Source organism: Patella vulgata, chromosome 9, assembly GCF_932274485.2.
Source record: "Patella vulgata chromosome 9, xgPatVulg1.2, whole genome shotgun sequence".
Lineage (NCBI taxonomy): Eukaryota > Metazoa > Mollusca > Gastropoda > Patellidae > Patella > Patella vulgata.
Window position 1 is genome coordinate 27815324 of NC_065887.2, and position 20856 is coordinate 27836179.

The 20856-nt window shown below is 30.8% G+C and overlaps 1 protein-coding gene across 4 annotated transcripts in view; it reads left to right on the top strand.

Moving 5' to 3' along the window:
- Positions 1-20856, top strand: part of LOC126807717 (protein ITPRID2) — a 47910-nt gene continuing 27054 nt past the window's right edge. The window contains exons 1-5 of one of the 4 annotated variants that reach the window (XM_050532487.2): positions 1-446; positions 16346-16990; positions 17399-17459; positions 18231-18271; positions 19023-19049. In XM_050532487.2, the coding sequence (XP_050388444.1) occupies positions 16864-16990; positions 17399-17459; positions 18231-18271; positions 19023-19049 (256 nt within the window). In that variant the 5' untranslated portion in view covers positions 1-446; positions 16346-16863. Of the gene's footprint in view, positions 447-7130; positions 7205-8173; positions 8293-16345; positions 16991-17398; positions 17460-18230; positions 18272-19022; positions 19050-20856 lie in introns of those variants that run through there. The other 3 variants (XM_050532488.2, XM_050532489.2, XM_050532490.2) reach the window with 3 other exon arrangements.

Genomic DNA, 20856 nt, shown 5'->3' on the forward strand with positions numbered 1-20856 from the left:
TTAAAAGGGGGTAAGAAGTATAAATTAAATTAGATATATCTCTGTTTTAGCTTGAAAGACGCATTGTTTACACAAGGCCGTTAACGAGGGGAATTAGTAATATTCTGCTGTTTACACGAAATGAAGTAAATAAAACAACGCCCACGTCTTTTGACATGGTTACCAACTTTGAGACACAAGAAGAAGAAGGGCAAGACGTAAGACTTTTGGTGGTCAAGTTTGTATCGGGACTCATAATATTGGCAATGAATGACGGCAGTTCATATCTGTAGATGGAAATGTTCTTCACTTCTACTTCACGATCTTTCTACATTGTCATTGAAATATTGAAAGTCATCTTTAGTCCTCAAAAGAAGGCTTTAAATTTATGTTATCCACTTCAGTAAAAGAATTTTCTTACAGTTTACAGACATACATGATACAGCTAGTACAGTAGTAGTTGAATGGTAAGTATTTAATAACAAATAATACTTATTAATTTCTGTCTGTTAACTTTTACTTTAACTAATATGAAGAAAGAGTAGGGTGTAACGCCAATGTTCAGACCAAATTTCAGTTGATTTTCAACCAGTGTGCCACTGCACACGGGTATGCTGCAACCTTCCTAAGTCAAAGTGTGCCGCAAAAATTTTGAACGGCATACTAAGAAAATTTCTCAGTAAAGAAGCCAGCTATTTGACTGATGAAATTCGAAACACTGCTAAAGTAAGTTCAGCTCTGTTTTTCTTTATTTAATTTGAGTCATTCTATGTGTCTATGACTATAGTCTGGTTGTAGTTGTAGGCCTATGCTATCTATGACTTGCCATGTTTTTTTATCAAATTTAAATATTTTTCATATATATTTAGCCAGGCGTGCCGCTATTTTTTCATGTGTTCCAAGGTGTGCCGTTGGCAAAAAAAGGTTGAGAACCACTTGTCTAATCAAACAAAATATTGTGTGGGGTACATGCATGCTGAACTCGCACATGCCTGGATAGGCTTATAACTCAGACGTGTGCAGTGTGCACAAAGATAAAACTTCCATTGGGAGGGGGCTCCAGCTTCAGGTTACAGTCAGCTTCATTTTAAAAGGCCACTTTACGGAATTCATAAATGTATTACATGTAACAGTGTAATTGATGTCATATTTATCAGGCCTATTGGGTTAATGAGCCATACAAACTATTTTGGTGATCATTTCCACATTTGTTGGATGATGTATAGGAAAAAGATCAGATAAGAATTCCTTGACTACCATGTGACCAGTTTTTGTTTACTTCTCCAGGATACGTGCATATAAATTCTTTGCACACAACACAATAAAAATGCAAAACAGTTTGAAACATGTATATGAACTTAACAGTGGACAGTAAAAATACTGGTGATGGCCATTTATAAGGAATATCATAAACACAACATTTTTGACATTCATAGATATTTGATTTTATCTGTATTGAAATGTTGAATACGCCCTGATCTATCGCATATGCATGCATTGAAATTCAACTGCAAATTCTTCTACACACATTCACAAGTTGAATAGACACCAATTTGTTCACAATGGTTACGCCAGCCTTAAAAAAGCAATCAGAATCAAAATTCATCTGTAGTGCATGTATACATACACTCTGTTTAAAAAAATCAGATATCAATTTTATTTCAATATATTTCTCATTCTGTACTATAGTGGATGACATCTGATGTCTGTGTTCAGATCACATGAACTAATGGACCAATCAAATTAACTGTATAGTTTGTTTTTGGGACTGTAATTTTACAGTTGGTTGTGATTAAGGAAACCGTAAGACCAGAGCAGACTAGATAACCAGTACCTGCTGGGTGGGGGTGGGTGATTTTGCCAGTAGATTCGGAAACAAATGGTATACATACCTCAGACCCAACATGTTTATAGAGTCAGCTACAGTACTCAGAGTCTGAAGCCAATCAAAATGGCTAGACTCCAGTATGATAATAATAGCCTGACTATATGCTAAGGTTAGGTCACTGAGGGGAAGGCCAAGATGACAGACTTGCATTAAGTTCAATGTTGTGTACAAATTGTTAATTATATTTTGCGTTTAAAAACCCCTGACATTCAGTTTATTTTCAATTCTAATGGTTACATTGATAGATGTGCTCGATTTAATCAATGATTTGGAATGTTTATAATTTAAAATGATTTTGGCTTACCGCTAGGCGCTATATAATATATGACAATTAATGATGATGTACTACTAACGGCTTTAGCCTGCTTTGAGTGTTTGCCACTGATTTCAGGCCATTGCTGCAACCAATGGCAAGATGTTTCAGTCTATTTGGAAGACTTTTCCTGCTGATCAAAATATTAACACAGTCATCATGATCCAACCTAACAACATAATTACTGTTGTACCATATAGTATCTTTAATCTTAAGATGCATTATGTAAGATTTAGATAAAGCGCTGACCATTCTGGCTATAATAGTTCAAAAATATAGGATATAAAATAAATATAATATTGGAAATATCAGTCAAATTGTTTTATTCTGAGCAAAATTATGAGTGTTTGAAGTTTGACAAGAAATAACCCATTTCCAGTATGCCTGCCATCGCCATGATGATAAACAGTATTGATTGTCCTACCTTTTATTGAGTTATGTCCATTTCAACGTTAACTGATTATGTGGTGTGGTTGGTATATAGAGAATTGGGTATCTTGTCATAATTAATAAATTTAATAACATTTGAGGCCAAAAGAAAAAAGACCCACAATATACTAATATAGGCAGATTTGGCTCTTACAAAATACATCTTTAATTACAAAAAGTAAATATTGAGCAAATTCAAAGGTATGATCAGTACTTGTAGATCAGCAAACCAGACCATTCTAAGCATTTCTTTTTTCTATGATGATAATACGTACTGATAGTTGATTATATTTTGCTAGATGGCCTGTGGATCAGGTAAGATGATTGACAGTTTTTGTCTGATTGCTAATTGTTATTTGTAATTTCAGATATTTTCCCTTATTCATTTTTGTATGTTGAAGCTTTATTATTCGCCTACTGCTCAGTCATATTTTATGAACAATGTAATTTTGTGTTGTACAGTGTAATAATACCGGTATTGTTTTTCTAGAAGGAAAACTTTTGTATAACCACTAGTGTGTCCTTGAATTATTTTTTTATGTGAAATCTTTGGTTTTATTGTATTCCATCTTTGAAGTTTGATTGTATTTTTCACTATTCACAAATTATGATTAAGTGTTTTTACTTTAATGCCATTTGTAAAAGAAATATTCTAATTCCCCTCTGCGGCCTTCGAAGAAAGCAAGGGAGTATTAAAATGGGATTGCCGTCTGTCTGTCCATAAGTACTTCTGCTTCTCTAATTGAGGTAGAATGTAGATGTGCATAATTAGGTAAATTATATTTTGACAGATTTTGATGATGAGCCTTTTTTTTTCTTAGACTAAGCAGAGATACATGTAATCAATTTGATTAATCAGTCCTTTGGAAGACAATATCTTGAGAGAAAAATTGGTAGATAGTTTCCTTACAACATTACATTGACTAAGTTCAGTAATGAGTATTTTCTGCTCAGGTTAAGCAGAGTGATAAGTAATTAGTTTGCTAGATTCTTTATATAAAAATAAATGTGCATGTAATTTATAAGTGTCATCTATTTATTTTGAGATTAAGACAGGAGATATCAGCTTCACTGTTGGCTTGTTTTTGTATTGATCACCTGTGTCTGTTTGCCCGTCATCCACAATTTCTTGAACACATTCTACTGACTAGTTTTAATATCTGATCTATGTAAAAATTAGTATAGCCTATGTTGTTTATATTAGTAAGACAATAGGATCTATTGAATGTCAGTGATTTCTGATAACACTCAGCATTATTGCCCTTGATCAATATGTACTATCTTGTAAAGCGTTAAGTCTTCTGACAAAAGAAATCATTATTATTCAGTTATCATTTGAACTGCTTGAAATTTATAAGCATTGTTCAGAATAAGTGATGTTATTTTAGCACAATAAAATTCCTACTAGACAGTTATTATTGATCTATATATAATACTTTGTTAGGTTAGTTTGTGGAGTGATGAATTTGTAGAATAAGAGATAGGATCAAGTCTTTTAACAGAGAGAAGGCAAAGATTGTGGTTTTTTTACACCAACTGAAAGCTTACTAATGATAGGTTGTAATGATATTTTGAATTACTTACACAGATTCTTAACAGCACCCTACTGGATTCTTGTAATTGATTTACTTTTAATGGCGACCTACTAAAACAAATACAGTCAGTTGGCATGGTTCCAAAGGTTTGAGAATTTTCAACATTTCGGTCATAGCTTAGATGTTGGATGGTCATATAAAATATACAAAATACAATACAACTATATCATATTTTGTCAAAGTCTGTTAAAGGTAGATTTTATAGAAGCTTCTTCCTAGTGAATTTGTAAGTTTATAACTCTTGTTTGAATTGACATTATATGTTTTATTTGTGGGGATAAATCCTAGAGAAATGTTAATGTTCACTGTTAGTGTTCGTTTTAATCCTTATTAGACCCTTACCTGTGGCTTGGAATATTCTGAAGTTTATCATTGGATTCAAAACCAGAATATTCTAGTCTTCCACACTACATGACTGCACTAAGTCTTTATGGAGAGAGAGAGAAATGGGGTTTAACATCCACTCGACACAAACTAGGTCATTTCGGTTCTAACGTATGGTTTAATTTTATTTCAATAATTTGCTTGCGCGTAGGGGTCTTTACCAGTGGGAGGAAACCGGAGAACCCAGAGAAAACCCACGAGGTTGGACAGCGACCCTATTCCTTGTCATGTACAACCAAGGATTCGAAACCATGCCAGTTGACTCAATGACAGGCCTTATGATACAGCGCGCACGTACTAACCAATTCGGCCATCCAAGCCCCCTAAGTCTTTATGGAGAAATTATAGAATGTGACATTATTCAGTATATGACCAGTTAATATACAATCGGCAATCTGTTTGATCTATCGTGGATCACGTTCAAGAAATACAGATCAATTGTTAATCATTTTCTAAAAGTCAGTGATGTTTTATTTACTTGAAAAAGACTTGGTGGTAATAGACTATATGTAGGTACAAGGCACATGTATGTACAAATGTAGTATATATGTTAAGAAGTATAAGATGGTAAAACAAGGGTGTGGTATGGTGTTCGGTGTTATTTACCTGTACTTAGATTTTAAACTGTAACAGTCTGTCAGTTTCTTTAAAGCTGCTGGTCGTCATAGACAATATCTAATTTTTTAGGGTATAATTCATGGTTAAATGTAAATTGTTTCAATGGCATTTTTATTAATTGAACTGGAATATACAGGTCATAATTCTATGGACTGCACTGCTTATTACTGAGTGACGTTTCGACTAGGCATCATTATCATCAAGCATTATTGTGCTGATATATTTCTTTTAGAAAATCAACTTCCACAAAAGGCAGGGGACTTTTAAAATGTGTCTGTCCTTCAGTCACACTTTTTGGGACACAATAACTCTCCTTCTAATATAGATAGAATGTTCAAACTTGGTGTAGGTGTTTCATTAGGTGAATGCCCTGATGGAGTTCGAAGATGAGCATTTTCTGCTGAAGGTAAGCAGAGATAAGCAATTTTTGATTGGTTGAGACCATGAAACACGATATATTTGGCTCGAATTGTGTGAGAGCGATAAACTCAGAGGATAGATTCATTATATCAATACCTTGACTAAGTTCGATGATGAGAATTTTCTGCTTAGGCTAAGTGGCGATAAGGAATTTGATTGGTCAAGACTTTGGAACATAACAACTCTGCTTTTCATTGAGGTAGAATGTTTAAACTTGACAACTGACTAGGTGAATGTCTTGACTGAGTTCAATGATTAAACATGCATTATGCAAGAGCTAAATCTGCCTATTGCAGGTCTTTCTTTATGTCTGAAATGTTATCTAAATTATTGATTAGACATTAATTAACTTATCCAGACCATAATCAATTCTCAGTCGTTAGCCTGTCATATTTAGTGGATTTGAATACATTTTTGGATGGATAATTTAATGTAAAAATGGATAATCAAGACTTTGTTTATTATAATACCAATGTTATTGTTAATAATGACGACCAAGACTAGCCTAAAATTGAATTGCTAATATCTCGGTTCAGAGTGAAGCAATTTAAAATTTTCAGCATATTTTGTTTTCGTTATCTATTTTTTAACTATTACAGTGAGAACTATCAGCTCTTTATCTATCTAATCTTACCTAATGCCCCTTTAATATTTGCCACTCAAGATAAGTAATTTCATTGGTCGATGATTTGGGACAAGATAACTTTGACGATTTCGGACAAGATAACTTTGACGATTTCGGACAAGATAACTTTGATTCTAACAGATGAAGAGTAATGAAACTTAATGTATATAGTTGTTTCACTACCAGGTATTTCAAAATCTTGACTGAGTTTGATCGTGAACATTTTATGCTTAAACTAAGTATAGATAATCAGTTTAATTGCTCATTTTACTTTTGAAAAAGATAAATGTGCAATTTAATCAATGTGTGTCATCTATTTATTTTGGGATTTCGGTGGGGGACATCAGTCTTACTGTTGGCTACAAAATACCTCAAATCATGATCATCCGCTTTAAATTTAACGAATTCTTAACACCAGAATACCAGTTATCTACATGTATATTCGTATATCATGTACAATTAGTTAACTGGCTATTGAATTTAAGCATTAAATTTGCATTGATTAAGCAATGAAAGTGAATACCCAGTAGTGATTTTTTTTTTTTTTAAATTAAAAAAACTAAAATTAGTCATAATATCATCTTTAAATCAAAGTTATTCATAGTCAGGCCAAATTTATTAGACAATATCCGGACTTTAGTTGTGAATAATGAATAAAACCAAGTGTCCGCATATCTCATGTCTCCATTTGTATGGGAATATATAATTCATGTCATCATTAAGTGTTTATGTTTAACTTCATTCATTTCGGCAATATTTACTATATAAGTGCATGTTGCTGTACAGCCCAGTGTGACTCAGCTAGACAAAAACTCAGTGGTTTCAAATCTCTATATTTATATAGTGTTTGGATATCAGACAGTGTAACCGCCAGTGGCTAATCAAAGATCTTAATCCTCTCACATTTGAATGTTTTAGTTTGTAGTCTTTATTCTGGTAACGTCTAGATACAGGTAATGTGCTCTCATGAGTGTCATTGATATACTATTCATTTTTTAAATATTTAAAATAGTTCTCTTGTATATATATATTTGCTATATAGTATAAGTTTTCCTGAATAGTCCAATGAACTTTCAAGGTGAAGGTAATCTTTATTAAAAACATTTTTCAGAAAATTATGTTTGATTTTTAACACAAAGAAGTATGTCTGAAGTCTTTTGGATTAATATGTGAATGTTTGAATTGGCTATGTGCTCTTTTTGATAATTTAGTCTACATGTGTATATTTGATTTGAAATGGTTAATATGCGTAAGCAAGCTTATAAAAATCGACGTAAATTAAACTAAGGCTGTAATCTTTTTAAGTTATTTATCTTCAATGATTGCTACATAAATCTATCCATATACAATTAAACTTTACTTCTGAATATACATTGCAATATAATACATGTAGCTGCATTGTTTCTTTAGTTACAAAGATGTGTTTTGTGACAAAACTAAAGAGTTGACTCGTTTGTTTTGGATAAAATATATTGATCCTTAGTTAATCTAATTCTAAATTTGAATTTTTTTTATCACAAATGAACACATGTAGGATTTGGAATTTTAAAAAAAGTATGTGAATCTTTAGGAATGCTGGTGTGTTGTACAAACTAGCAGTTTTATTTGCCTGGATTAAATGAAGTATGCAACATGTGAATATTTGACAATTACGCCATCATATTTAAACACATTTGTATTTCAGTAGCAGACGGGTGTAGACTACACATGTATACATTTTCAACCGGTAAATACATGTATGATGACAAATATAAATACTGCATGTTATTAGGGGTGTGACTTTAATAAAATAGTTTGAAACCAATGACATGACATGTACTAGCTATAAATTTATAGTAGTTTGTGTTTTCATTGAGTGGGTTAGGACAATGACATGAGGGAAGTTATCAGTGTTCCCATCATTTGATGTATGACGGATGGGAGAGAACATGTTTCCGTTTTGTCACATAGTTTTTAACGTCATATAAAGTTAACTTTTCTCATTGGATTAAACATTTTACAAATAGTTTGGATTTGTGAACTTTTTGAAGAAAAGAAAGAAGTAAGTCTTTAGTTGTGTTTTATTATTCTGTTAATAATATTTTAAGGGTTGTATAAGAATAAAGATATACCATAAATTCTAAAGGATATTATAATTATCTCTTGGGTCATTTAACATGTGCGCAGTAGATCACTATGTAAGTCATGAGTTGGATCCCAGGCTTATATGTTACATGGAATTGAGTCACCTGTCTAGCCTCTCAGTATTCTGGGTATCTTGGTTTCATCTCACTTAAGTTCTTAAGACCCATATACACCCACCCAAATTTTTGAAATAGCAATTACTTTATATTAGTCCCAAAAAGACCAAGTTACATGTAGGTGAAGTGAATTTTACAAGTTAAACTCCATTTTTCTCTCTCCATTTAAAATGCAAAATGACATATTTAATCCTGAAGTGTAATAGTATGAAGACTTTTTTTTATCAGGGAAATATAACAAAATATCTGGTGTTCCCATGATGACAAAGTAGTGGACAATTTTAGTCTTGTTTTGGTTTTTGATAATTGAGTGAGATTTTGGTTACATTGCATGAGAAGGATGTTATATAAAATGTATTACCGGTACATTTAATATTTTGAGAAGAATATTTATAAAAAATTTATTATATTTGATTATAAAATTTTATCACATGTATAAGATATTTATATAGAATTTATTACATTTACATTTGATATTTTGTTGAAACCTATACTGACAAAAATATGTGCAGAAACAACATTTTTAAGCTAGAGTCAAGAGTTAGTTACATACGAACCATGGATTGATTTCATATGCACAAGTGAATTATTAAAATGAAATTGAACCATATGTTAGTCCCAAAATGACCTGGTGTGATTAAATGTTTCATTGAAATTATTGATTTAAACAATTCTCTATTCCATCTAACTTTGTAAATTGAAGTGAGACCGTTATCTATGTTTAAAAAAAAAAGAGTATGATTGAAATTATTTGTTTGGTTTGAGAGGTCTATATTTGGATATTTTAATTTTTTTTATCTTATCTCTAGAAAAAATAAGCCGGATAATATGTTGAATAGTTTAATTGTTATCTGTTCACCCCCACCCCCCAAACCTGACTATTTATTTGATGAACATTTTTACTAAGCCTACAAATGATGTATTTCTCAGATAATTTTGAATTGAATGACATAAAACAAAGATCATTTTACCCTTTCTTGACCTAAAATGTCCATTATGGTTGTGACCAACAGCAGTTGGTTGACAAATCGAATAGAGATTTGATAAGATCATATGAATAGTTTTATATAGCTTGATAAAGTTTTAATAAAAAGAAGAAAATTATCAGCTAAGTATATGACCTAGTTATAGTAAATCACAAGAATATAAAGAAATTAGTGATAGGTGAACTGTTTACTTTCTATACTTAACTAAATAAAGTTGTTGACCTTTGACCTGTATCTATTGACAAACTCCATGTCTTCTTGTGGTATACCTAGTTTAATTTCTAGGTAAAACCGTTTGTTACTAGAAATTTAATGGCTGTTATTGTGGTATTTTAAATTTTTATGTAATTACAACATGATTAATTACAGGTAGGAAAGCTAAGAGCTTATATTGATATTTTAAAAAGTAGGACTTTAACCCCATTTCATTTAAATATGTTACTCTTGTCCTACTCTAGTCAAAAGTTATGTAGAATTTGGGAGATAAAAAGCTGCATTTATCATTCAAATTAACAATAATATCTACATGTAATTTATACCGCAAACAATTTTGTTTCATTTAATGAAATCATGTGAAAACGTACCACCCTTTTTCTTAAACAATCTTATTATTATGACAATTGAATAACATATTGAATTCGTGAGAGAATTATATATGTTTGTGATCTTTATCATAATTTTAATAACTTTACCTTGATTTATTATTATTAAATAGTGTCCATGTTTGTTACATATAGAATATACAAGTAATATGCCATAGTAGGAAGATTTAAAGGGCTAGTATTAAGCAAGCTACACAAATTCAGTGCTACTTTCAAATACTAAAACACTGTCAACGAGGCATGGAAATGGATATAAAACAAATCCAGGCTTGAAGTATTTTCTCTAAAGATGTATTCCTTAAAGGGACAATAACACTCTTGCTGGCTTGAAAGCTCCAGAAAATAAATAATATCTCTATCTAAGCACTAGATGTTTAAGTGTCCTGCCTGTTGTGTAAATTATCCATTACATCCTATTTTACTTGTCCAGAGGGTTCGAAAATATTTTTAAATCGAAGTTTCATTTGAAAAGGTTTACGTTAGACGTTTCAAACCATTATGTTGAATTTTTCAAAATTTTTAAATAAAGTGTGTTAAGATGAAATTTGTATCATCAATTAATTGAAATATCCTAAAATAGTAAAATTTGTTGACCAGAATAAAGATTGGGACATATTATTCAGTTACAACAAGAGTGGTATTGAGCCTTTAAGTTACTTATGCATCTGCCTAACTTGTTCTCAAAAAAAGATTTTATTTGTATAGATTTATGTCATTTCACATCAAGTTTATGAAACAGAAAATGCCATGGGCCACCTCCATTGTTCTTATGATATTTTTTTAAGGGAAATTCATTCATTTATGTGGAATTATCATAATTATTTGATATATAAAGCATGAAATGGTTCCAATAATGGTAATATTAGTTCAAGAATACAAGGGTTCAACCTAGTATTAAGTTAACACACATGTACATGTATTAAGAAGATGTGGTTATGAATGAAATGCTGAGACATTAAGATTCTGACTTTTTGTACAGTTAATTCAAGCTGATGTTGAGTGTGGAATTTCCTTAAAGAAATAGAAGACAGATTTCCTGTTCAGAAACCTGATGATGAATTTGTGAAATAAAATAGAAATACATTTGAAACCGTTGTGATTGAATTGTAAAATATTAGACCTGATCGAAGTCAATAACAGCAGGTCTGTTCCATGTTTTTGTATTCTGTTCAATCCTACATAACGAATCTTCAAATTAATTAGTTATCCAGACATCAGATATCTTTATTTGAAATGTTACTTGAAATAAGTTATTTGTATCATGTAACTCCTCCACCAGTAGGCACTGGTGAATCAGAAAAAAATATATATCTACAAATTATTCCATTCAATCATTTTCTTGAAAATTATGATGAGGGATTTGTAATCTTCTAAATTAAATTATCAAAAACAGGATGCAACATTTCAATATTTTAAGACAACGTTTGGGAAATATATATATTTATGATTATATATTATACCCATGGGAGGTGTCGTACCCTTCTGCCACATGGCCCTTTAAAAGTTGATGATGTATCAAATTTCACATCACCACCTACAGTTTCCATTTCATCCTTCACTTGTTTGAATTAAGATCTTTGAATGATTTTGTTCAATTGGCTTATTTCAAAAATTACTGGTCTCTTTTGTGGTGCGTCATTCTCCAAATAGATGAAAACCGTATGTACAATAGTCACAGTTGATAGACATCACTAAGTCATGGTTTAGATTGTGTTTGGATTTTCAGTTATTACTACACCCAAGGTTTTTTTTATTAAGACAGACACAATCAGAGGTTAAAACTTTACTTTTTTTATTAAGGTAAATGATTTTCTTTTCTCATAATAATGGGGCCTTTCTTATTAGATTTAATTTGACTAGCATTATATCCATTTAGTAGACATATTAGATTTTTATAATGTTACATGTACATGTATTGTGGTGAGTGTACCCACATTGTGCTTTATGTACTTCATGTAAAAATGAACATTTCTCATATGTAATAGAAACACATTTCCATGGAAGAAAATTATATTCAAGTCTTTTCAAAATGATACACATAATTAAAACTAATCAATATTTTCATGAAAAAATGACTTATTTAGATGACTAAATGTTTTTGGCATTTAATGTTACATTTATGTTAGTTTTATTTTAAAACATTTTTTATGTTTTTCAAAACACACTTTTCGACATAATCCATTCAAAAACCATATATTTGATAGCAGATACAATCCTTTGTTGTCTGCCCTTCATAATCTTAGCAGATACATAAATCACAACTGTTGTAAAGGAGCACCACCCTGAAAAATCAATTTTTAAGAAACATTTTGAGCTGGTTGAACAGTTTTCGAGACGTAGCGGATACATAAATCACAATTTTGTAAAGGAGCACCACCCTGAAACATCAATATTTTAACTTTTTAAAAACATTTTGGGCTGGTTTAACAGTTTTCGAGACATACATGTACATGTAGTATCTAAATCTTAAGCAATACAAATTTGTGATTTCATTTTTAGATGTGTTTATTTCAACATTGAATTGTCAAATCTGATGTCACATGATTTTATAATTTTTAATCCAGCCCAATGTCAACCTTTCATAGTACTCAGATTCATTATCTAACATTTGATTAAAAAAACGAAACCAAAATATCAAAATTGATTCAATCAGATTAATAAGAGGCCCATCACATTTGAAGGTGACACTGGCTTGTTTATATCATCTGCGGAGGATGTTGAACGTTGTGAAATTTTCTGTTCCATCATAGATGTACATATCTTTGTAAATACTGAACTCAATTAAACCTTTATTGAACAGAAATTTATTTTAGAGATCCAGCTTTCAGAATATTGTAGTTTGTATAAACATTCAAAAGGCCTATAATGATGATTAGTAACATTTTATCTTTTTATACACCATTAAATTTTGTGGAACGACTACTGGTAGACTTAATCTACACATCTCTTACAATACTTGATCATTAGTTCTGAGATAAATAGATTTCACAATAATCACTGGTTGATCTGTTTGTAAAAGGATATTGAACTATATAATAGCTATTGAAATTTATTTTAGCTAATAATGATGACCTTATCGCAGTGAATGTCACTTTTTAAGAAATAATTTTCAGTACCTTACTCTTGAAGATGCAGTATGCAAGATTTAGATAAAAAGCCGACGTTCTTTTGCTACAATAGTTTAAAAAAAGATAATGAAAATATTAAAAATTTCAGTAAAATTTATTTATACTGAGCAAAGTTCTGAATGTTTGAATTTTTGACAAGAAGTAGCCTAACTAGTCTCAATTGTCAAGTACCATATTGCCACAATAATAAGTCCTTCAATCAGCAATCTCTGTGTGAGTGCTGTCTTATTAACATTTAACAAAGAAGATATATGACAGATTTTATCTAATCCACTCAATATCTTTTAACCATCTGATGGGCTATAGAGCTCATTATGGATTTCTAAAGAAGGAAATAGGTCTACAAAAGGCAGATTTAGCTCTTACATAATGCATTTTTTTAGAATGTTTTATAAATAGAATGCTTATATTTATCATAATCGTGAGTTGTTGAAGCATAGTTAACTCTATAAATGAATAAAATATTTATGACTTCAAACTGAGGGGAGAAATGTTATAATTTATGTATAGAATAAATGTCACTTTCAATTCTGATAGATAAAAACAAATTTAAATATATTTCTAATCACTGGCCATGTGACGCAATTTTTTTTAAGGAGACTGAATTTTACTTTAGTTAATTTATCATATTCATTTTCAGTTATTAAAAAAAATAATTAAAAGACTTGATTGACCATCTGAATAAATCTCTAATATCACCAGTCATAAGGAGGGGTGGGGGGGATCCTTAAGGAGACTGAGTTTTAATTAATTTATCATTTTCCACTAGTAAAATATATTTTAAAGACTAGATTAACCATTTGAACACTAATATATAGACCGGTATCAACTTATCTCTTTATTAACTATTGATGAGGCAAGTTCAACAAACTTTATTCAACCTTCAGGTATTAAGTCATGAAACCATTGAACCGATCTAAATCTTATAACCCATTTACTTTCTATTAAAGATTTTATAAATCAGTCTGAATAGATTTCTATCTATAACATTCACTCAACTTCTGATGTCACATATAAAAAATGTGGAGGTGTAAATAGTTTTGACCGTTAGTATAGATCCTATCTCTATAACCAGGAAAAAAACAACATATTTTTAGCATTTTATTTGGCCTCGACTAGAGGCATTGTCACTCTCACCAAGAAATGAGTTATCTCATATTCAAAATAATCATACTCTCATAATTATTGAAAAATCAAGCACCTATCTACATTTACATGTATCAGTACTTATAAATTAGTGATGTCTGAAAAATTGCTGTCTAATTTGCAATATGCAGGGGCGGATCCAGAGGGGGGATTTTGGGGGTCGAAACCCCCCCCTGCTCAGCTACATAAATTTTTTTTGTAAATCAGAACTTTTTATCAGAAAAGTTTATCTACCGTCTTCTTTATCCTTTATCGTCAGATGTGGGACAGGATGGGCACTCAAAGCGCGAGATAATGATATAGACATTATATGATATCACAATTGATGCTTTGCATCCATGAAATTGAATCACACTGTCGTATTAATTCATAATAAAAATTGACGTCAAACGAGATGTTGAATTTCTCTGTTTAAAAATGTCAAAAATGTGTGTGTGTATATACGCCATAATGACAATTAGGCAATGCCGGGGGGGGGGGGGGATACCTTGTCTCAGGAACCTGGCAAATCCCCACCTGCAAAAATTACTGGATCCGCCCCTGATATGCCAAAAATCTACTTTTTACCATTTTACCAATCAGAGTGATTCAGAGAAGAGCTCATAAGTGCTAATAAGTTAGTGGGTTTTTTTTTTTGGGTGGGGAGGGGTTTTTTTTTTTTTTTTAATTAGCTGCTGTCGTCAATCGTCATCTAGATTAGTTAATGAGAGGGGGTAGGCCAAAAATAGGATGCACTGTGAAACGTTACAAGTGGAGAACTTAGAAAACAGAAAGGTGAAGAGTGTTGCACCTCTCATTGGACCCCAGTGTTGTAATTATTGAGTGTGCATCTTTCTATGTTGGCTAAAATAGTGGAATATTTATGAAATTTTAACTTCATTAGTTCATCAGTTAGATATGGTATCTTCTGTTTATCATTTTGACATGAAAATATCTCATGTATGCACTGTGAGTGCATGTACAGTTTGATGTACTTCATGGTCATTGAATATGTAAATTTTTTTCTAGCCAATAATAACCACCAATTGACAGAAATCAGGAGGTTGTATACCACAAATTCATCATGATTATGTAGCGTAACCTAGAGCACAAAAATAGAAAATTGAGCAGGAAACATTTTCTTCTTCCCAGTATTGACAGAAATCAGGACGTCGTATACCACAAATTCATCATGATTCTGTAGCGTAACCTAGAGCACAAAAATAGAAAATTAAACAGGAAACATTTTCTTCTTCCCAGTTAATTAATAGAGAAATGATTTGTTTATAGAGAAATGATTTGTTTACAGTTCTCTTCTAAATTTTTATCAGACATCAAAAATAGCTACTGCATAAATATACATTCAGGCCTTTGGCAATCTATTGGTTCTTGTATTTTTTATGTAGATTTATTTGTTGTTCAAGATTTGTTTTCTTATTTGAGGACCTTATTAAATAAGTTATGAATTTGTTTCTGTGTCGACTGGTGGTTATTTGTAGATGTTTCTAATAAAGTTCGTTTTTTAGTTCACTAGAATTTATTTTTTTAGGTTTTGACTGTTACTTCACATCCTTAGTTTGTTATTATGTACTACACATGTATGATTTTGGGTTATATTTCATAAAAAAAAAAAAAATGTAGTAGCGCCACTGAGCAGCATATTGATAATTGATTTCATTTGCTGGGTAAATTCATTATTATTAGATGTACTAAGATATAAAAACAATGACATAAATAATCAAGACCACGATACTTAATGCAACTTCGATTAAAAAATGAAGTTAGCTCTCCCGTCAAATCAGTGGTCTGGAGACTGGAGTCCTGGACTTATATTTAAAAAGAATTTGAGAAAAAATAAATATGAATAGCATAAATCCTGAATAGTGTACAAAGTAAATGATATTTCTTAATATAATCCAGTTAAGAGTATTCAAAGTTATATGTTTTATGCAAAATGTATATTAATGTCCTTAGTTCTATTAATCTTGACAAACAAATCTTTCTATTTTTCAGAAAAGCATGACATAAATAACTTAAATAGTAACCAAGGGAACCAGTCAGAAAAAAGTGACCTGTCAACTATTCTAATTGACCAGCCATTGAATACATTATCATCCGACCCAAAGAACCAAAGCATTTCGAGTGACCATAACGAAAAGACCAACGGTTCCTCCGGACGATTTTTTCAATCTTTGATTAACAAAAGAGAATACATTCGTGGAAAAGTTCAGAACATCCAGAAAAACATCAGTAGCTTTCGTAATAAAACTTGTAACAAAAGTCCCAAGAAAGAGAGAAAGAGTCCTAAAAAGGAAAGAAAAAGTCCTAAAAGAGAGATAAGGAGTCCAAAAAAGGACAAAGAAATAGTAAAATGCTGCATTAACGAGGATGATAAGGAAGATAGTCCTATACATTCAGATAAAATACATTCAATATGTTCCGGACTCAGTAACTACCAGATATGTTTTGTAGAACTGATCGAACCAGAAACGAGCGAACCAGAAATACAAGTTGACATTGACACAGAAACAATGGCCGTCAAAAGAAAAACTGGCGTCTGCTCACAGACTCCATTACCAGAAGACATGTTTTATAAAACTGAAGATGAAAATCAAAATGAATTACCAGCACAAGGTGGTGCCGATAGCCAAACTACTGGTATGATTTTAATATTATTCTGACATGACGTATTGGATTTTCATTCAAAAATATAAGTATTGATTTGAAAGCTTATGCTATTTGGGCAAAATTCTCCTCCCTAGTATTGATCCTAGCAACTGTATGCTGTATATTAATATTATGTCATTCCTTTCAAGTCATTTTTTATATGAATATCTCCCATTTCTATAATCTGAAAAAGAGATCCATATAAGGGGATGTGTACATGTATGTTCAACTTCAATCATAATCTTGGCAAATAAGAAGATAAAATAACAGAGTTAGGATAATTACCGTAAAAAAAAAATGTCTATATCATCAATGATTTTTGTTGTAACTTTGTGACATGATTTTTATACATTAATGCTATAGTTTATAATCTGAATAAAATTGTAACATGTATTGTAGGTACGGAAACTGTTAGTAAAAGTTTAGATATGGAGGCAGATGAAGGAGAGGAAAATGATAAGTAAGTTCAAGTACTCCAAGACATTTTTTAATGGTTCAGATATCAGTTCTATTTATAATAGGGTTATATAAATGTACTGCCCACCTACTTACTAGTGTACTCCTTGATGTCATTGTTTGGACATTTTTATTGCAAACCTTGGTTTCTGACACTAGTAATTTATGTTAGTTTGGTTGTCTATAAAGGCGATAACAAACAAAATGTAAATGATAACAGTCAACATGACATGCATACATGTATATAATAGCTTTCTTTAAAATCAGTTAGTACAGGGATGCTGTTTCGGCTGTACATGTATATGCTGAACATGTCCTATATGGATTGGCAAACGTCTGACTGGGAATATGGCCAATCAGACATTAAAATATGACTGTAGGGTATTACTAATCTTGATTACATTTTTATAATGATAGGTGGAATTAATTAAATGATCAACACTTTGAAGCCAAGATCTGTTACTGAAATCAGTACTAACTATTAAATGAACAAACAAGAAGGTTGACCTCTAAGAGTAGACCCTGACCTTTTAATAATCAGTATTTGTTTTAAATTGAAAATTAAACTAAAGGACAATGGTAATATTTTAGAAATGAACAAAGCTCAAAATGGCTGGAAATGCATAGCAAGCTCAACTTAATATAGATTTTAGCATGATTAAAAGGGTTAAAATTTTGCCTTTTTATGATATGTTCATCAATTGATTTGGGTTTTAGTTATAATTTTGCATTTATATAATATAATATCTATACTATCTATTGATTTGGGTTTTAGGTTGACTCCAATTGAAGATGATTTACCTCTAGGCAGTGAAGGTACGTAACTGCTAATTACTCTTCAAATGTGCATTTTCTATTATTCAGGCCTTCAGGGGCATGTTTCAAACATACGCATGTCTCCCAATAAATAATAGTCGAATGTTGCATTTGTGAGCACAGCATGATTTTTTTTTAAATTTTTTTTTAAAATGTGGTTGAGGATTTTTTGTTTTAAATTTAATGTAATCTGTCACTTTGATTAGGAAGAATAAATTATGTGTTTCAGTGAACAGTGTTTCTGAAAAAATACATATGATATGAATCTCATTGTCGTCTGCAAAATCTGCTGTAAAATATTAACTGCTGTATACTTATGAAGTGAAACCTAGCGACTAAAATTTAAAAAAAAAGCATTCAAGATTAACATGTGCACACATCACTGACCAAATCCAATCAAAAGTCTTAGTTTGTTGTTACTGTAAACCTATTACAGTCAAGGGGTACTATATGTACTACTTTTATCAATTAACAGTTCATGAAAATACGCAATCTGCTTTGTTCTGTGATCGGCCTTATTGAATGATTGTGCAACGAAAGCCAACTTTCAGCATTTATACATACAGAAAATCAGACAGTTACAGCAAATTAAGATTTAAATAACCGCTACGTTTTCAGTCTATTGAATATCATTTCTTCATATGGTCAGCAGTTTCAGCACATGGTAAATAGGTTCAGCACTTGGTTTTAAAGTACTTGCATCTTTTAACATCTTTATATTATAATAAGAATAATTTTATGTATGATATAGGAAAAAACAAAAAAACATTTGAAAGAGGTTTGTACCATAGAAAATTGCTTATAACACACTACTAATTGCAGAGAAACTTCACTATTTTAATATAGATGATTGTATTAATGTCAATGAGAAATGTTTCCTTTGATTAGAAATTGTTTAGATATCTAAACTGTTAAATCTTTCAGTTACATTGATTTATAGAACCAGAACCTAGAAAAAAAGATTTAACATTGATCTTGGTATTTTTTTTTTTTTTTTTTAAAACAACAAAATCCTTGAAACCTAAAAGAAAATATTGACACTGTAACAATGTCTGTTCAAATTATATTTATGTAAAAACACTATTAGACATAACTTTCTCTCATCAAAACATATTTTCATATACAAGTGTTTAACATATTGTTAAAATATTGAAGTTAATCTTAATTATCATAAAAAGATGAATCACATATTGTATAACTTAGCATGAGACTGGTTTAGTTTGTTGAAATGTTATTGGTGTGGTAAATTAATCCATTTTAACAAAACAATATAACGAAGTCACTATAATTAATCTTATAAATTTATAAGTAGAATACTTAATGAGATTAGTAGTGTTGGATATAACAGTGCATGAATTAAAATTAACATAATTTTATATACAGACAAGGTAAGATTGTCATATGACTGTGAGAAATCTATGTTAAAGACTTTGAACGTGTATTATATGCATGCATAAATTTCTGAATTGGTCAACTATCATATAAATTTAAAATCATAGTCACTAATTATTCCAATTCACATTAATCCAAAATGTCTTGACACTTTTCCTAACCTTTTTTTTTCATGGCTTTCTAAGGAAAGAGTCAGGATAAGACCTTAGTTTTTGTCGGTTTCCAAACATTTGAGTCTTTGAGAATTTTCACACATTTTCCTGATCCACTTTATATTTTTTATACACTGATCAAATGGGTAACTATTATTTACTTTTCCAAATATGTTTCCCAGGTATGACTATGACTTGTATTTTGTAAACTGTGTCCAAAACAATGATTTCTATCAATACCACATGTCAGAAATATGAAATGTGGTAGATCTATTATATTTTTTACATTTGTGGGTATAAGGAGATGGGTCATTTGAAGGGTAAATTATTAAGCTTTTGAACAGTTTATCCCATGATATGATTTAGGGTTTGAATTTGTGTGAAATTCAAAAGAGTCTAACTATGAACCTTGGGTGGTTCTAAAAAAAAAAACAGGGCCTCTTCCTGACTCTACCCTTGCTGTCAGCTATCAAAAAAGTCCGAGAGTCAGACTAAATCCAATGTATCTTATTTGGACTTGAGTCCAATCTCAGTCTATCATTGTATAAAGTTTCTTATTCTTTATTATTTAAATCTGTAATTTGCATGAAACAGTTGTTTCCGATTTCAGATCTGATTAGTATTCATAATATTCACATCACACAGTCCTTATTTCTCTTTCCTTACTAACAAATTCCAGTGACATAATTATTCCACAGAAAAAATGTAGATTTATTATACAGATTTAATTAATGCCTAACCCTCATATATTTTATAGTTAGTTCAGATATACTCTTAACTTGTTTCGACATGTTCATGATTAGTAATCATTAGTAATGTGAATATCATAAAAGTTTGTCTGTTTATTATAAAATCATAATTTATAGAATTTATCTAGGAGTAAACATATGACTATCCTACAATAAAAATGTCAACACCATCAGTGTAGTCTTTCCCCTGATCAAATTGTTTGTTTCTTCAGTGAATGTATATAGGAATACCCTTGAAACTTGTATTTTATTACCTTTAATTAATGATACTTTCGTACGTACTTTTATTGTT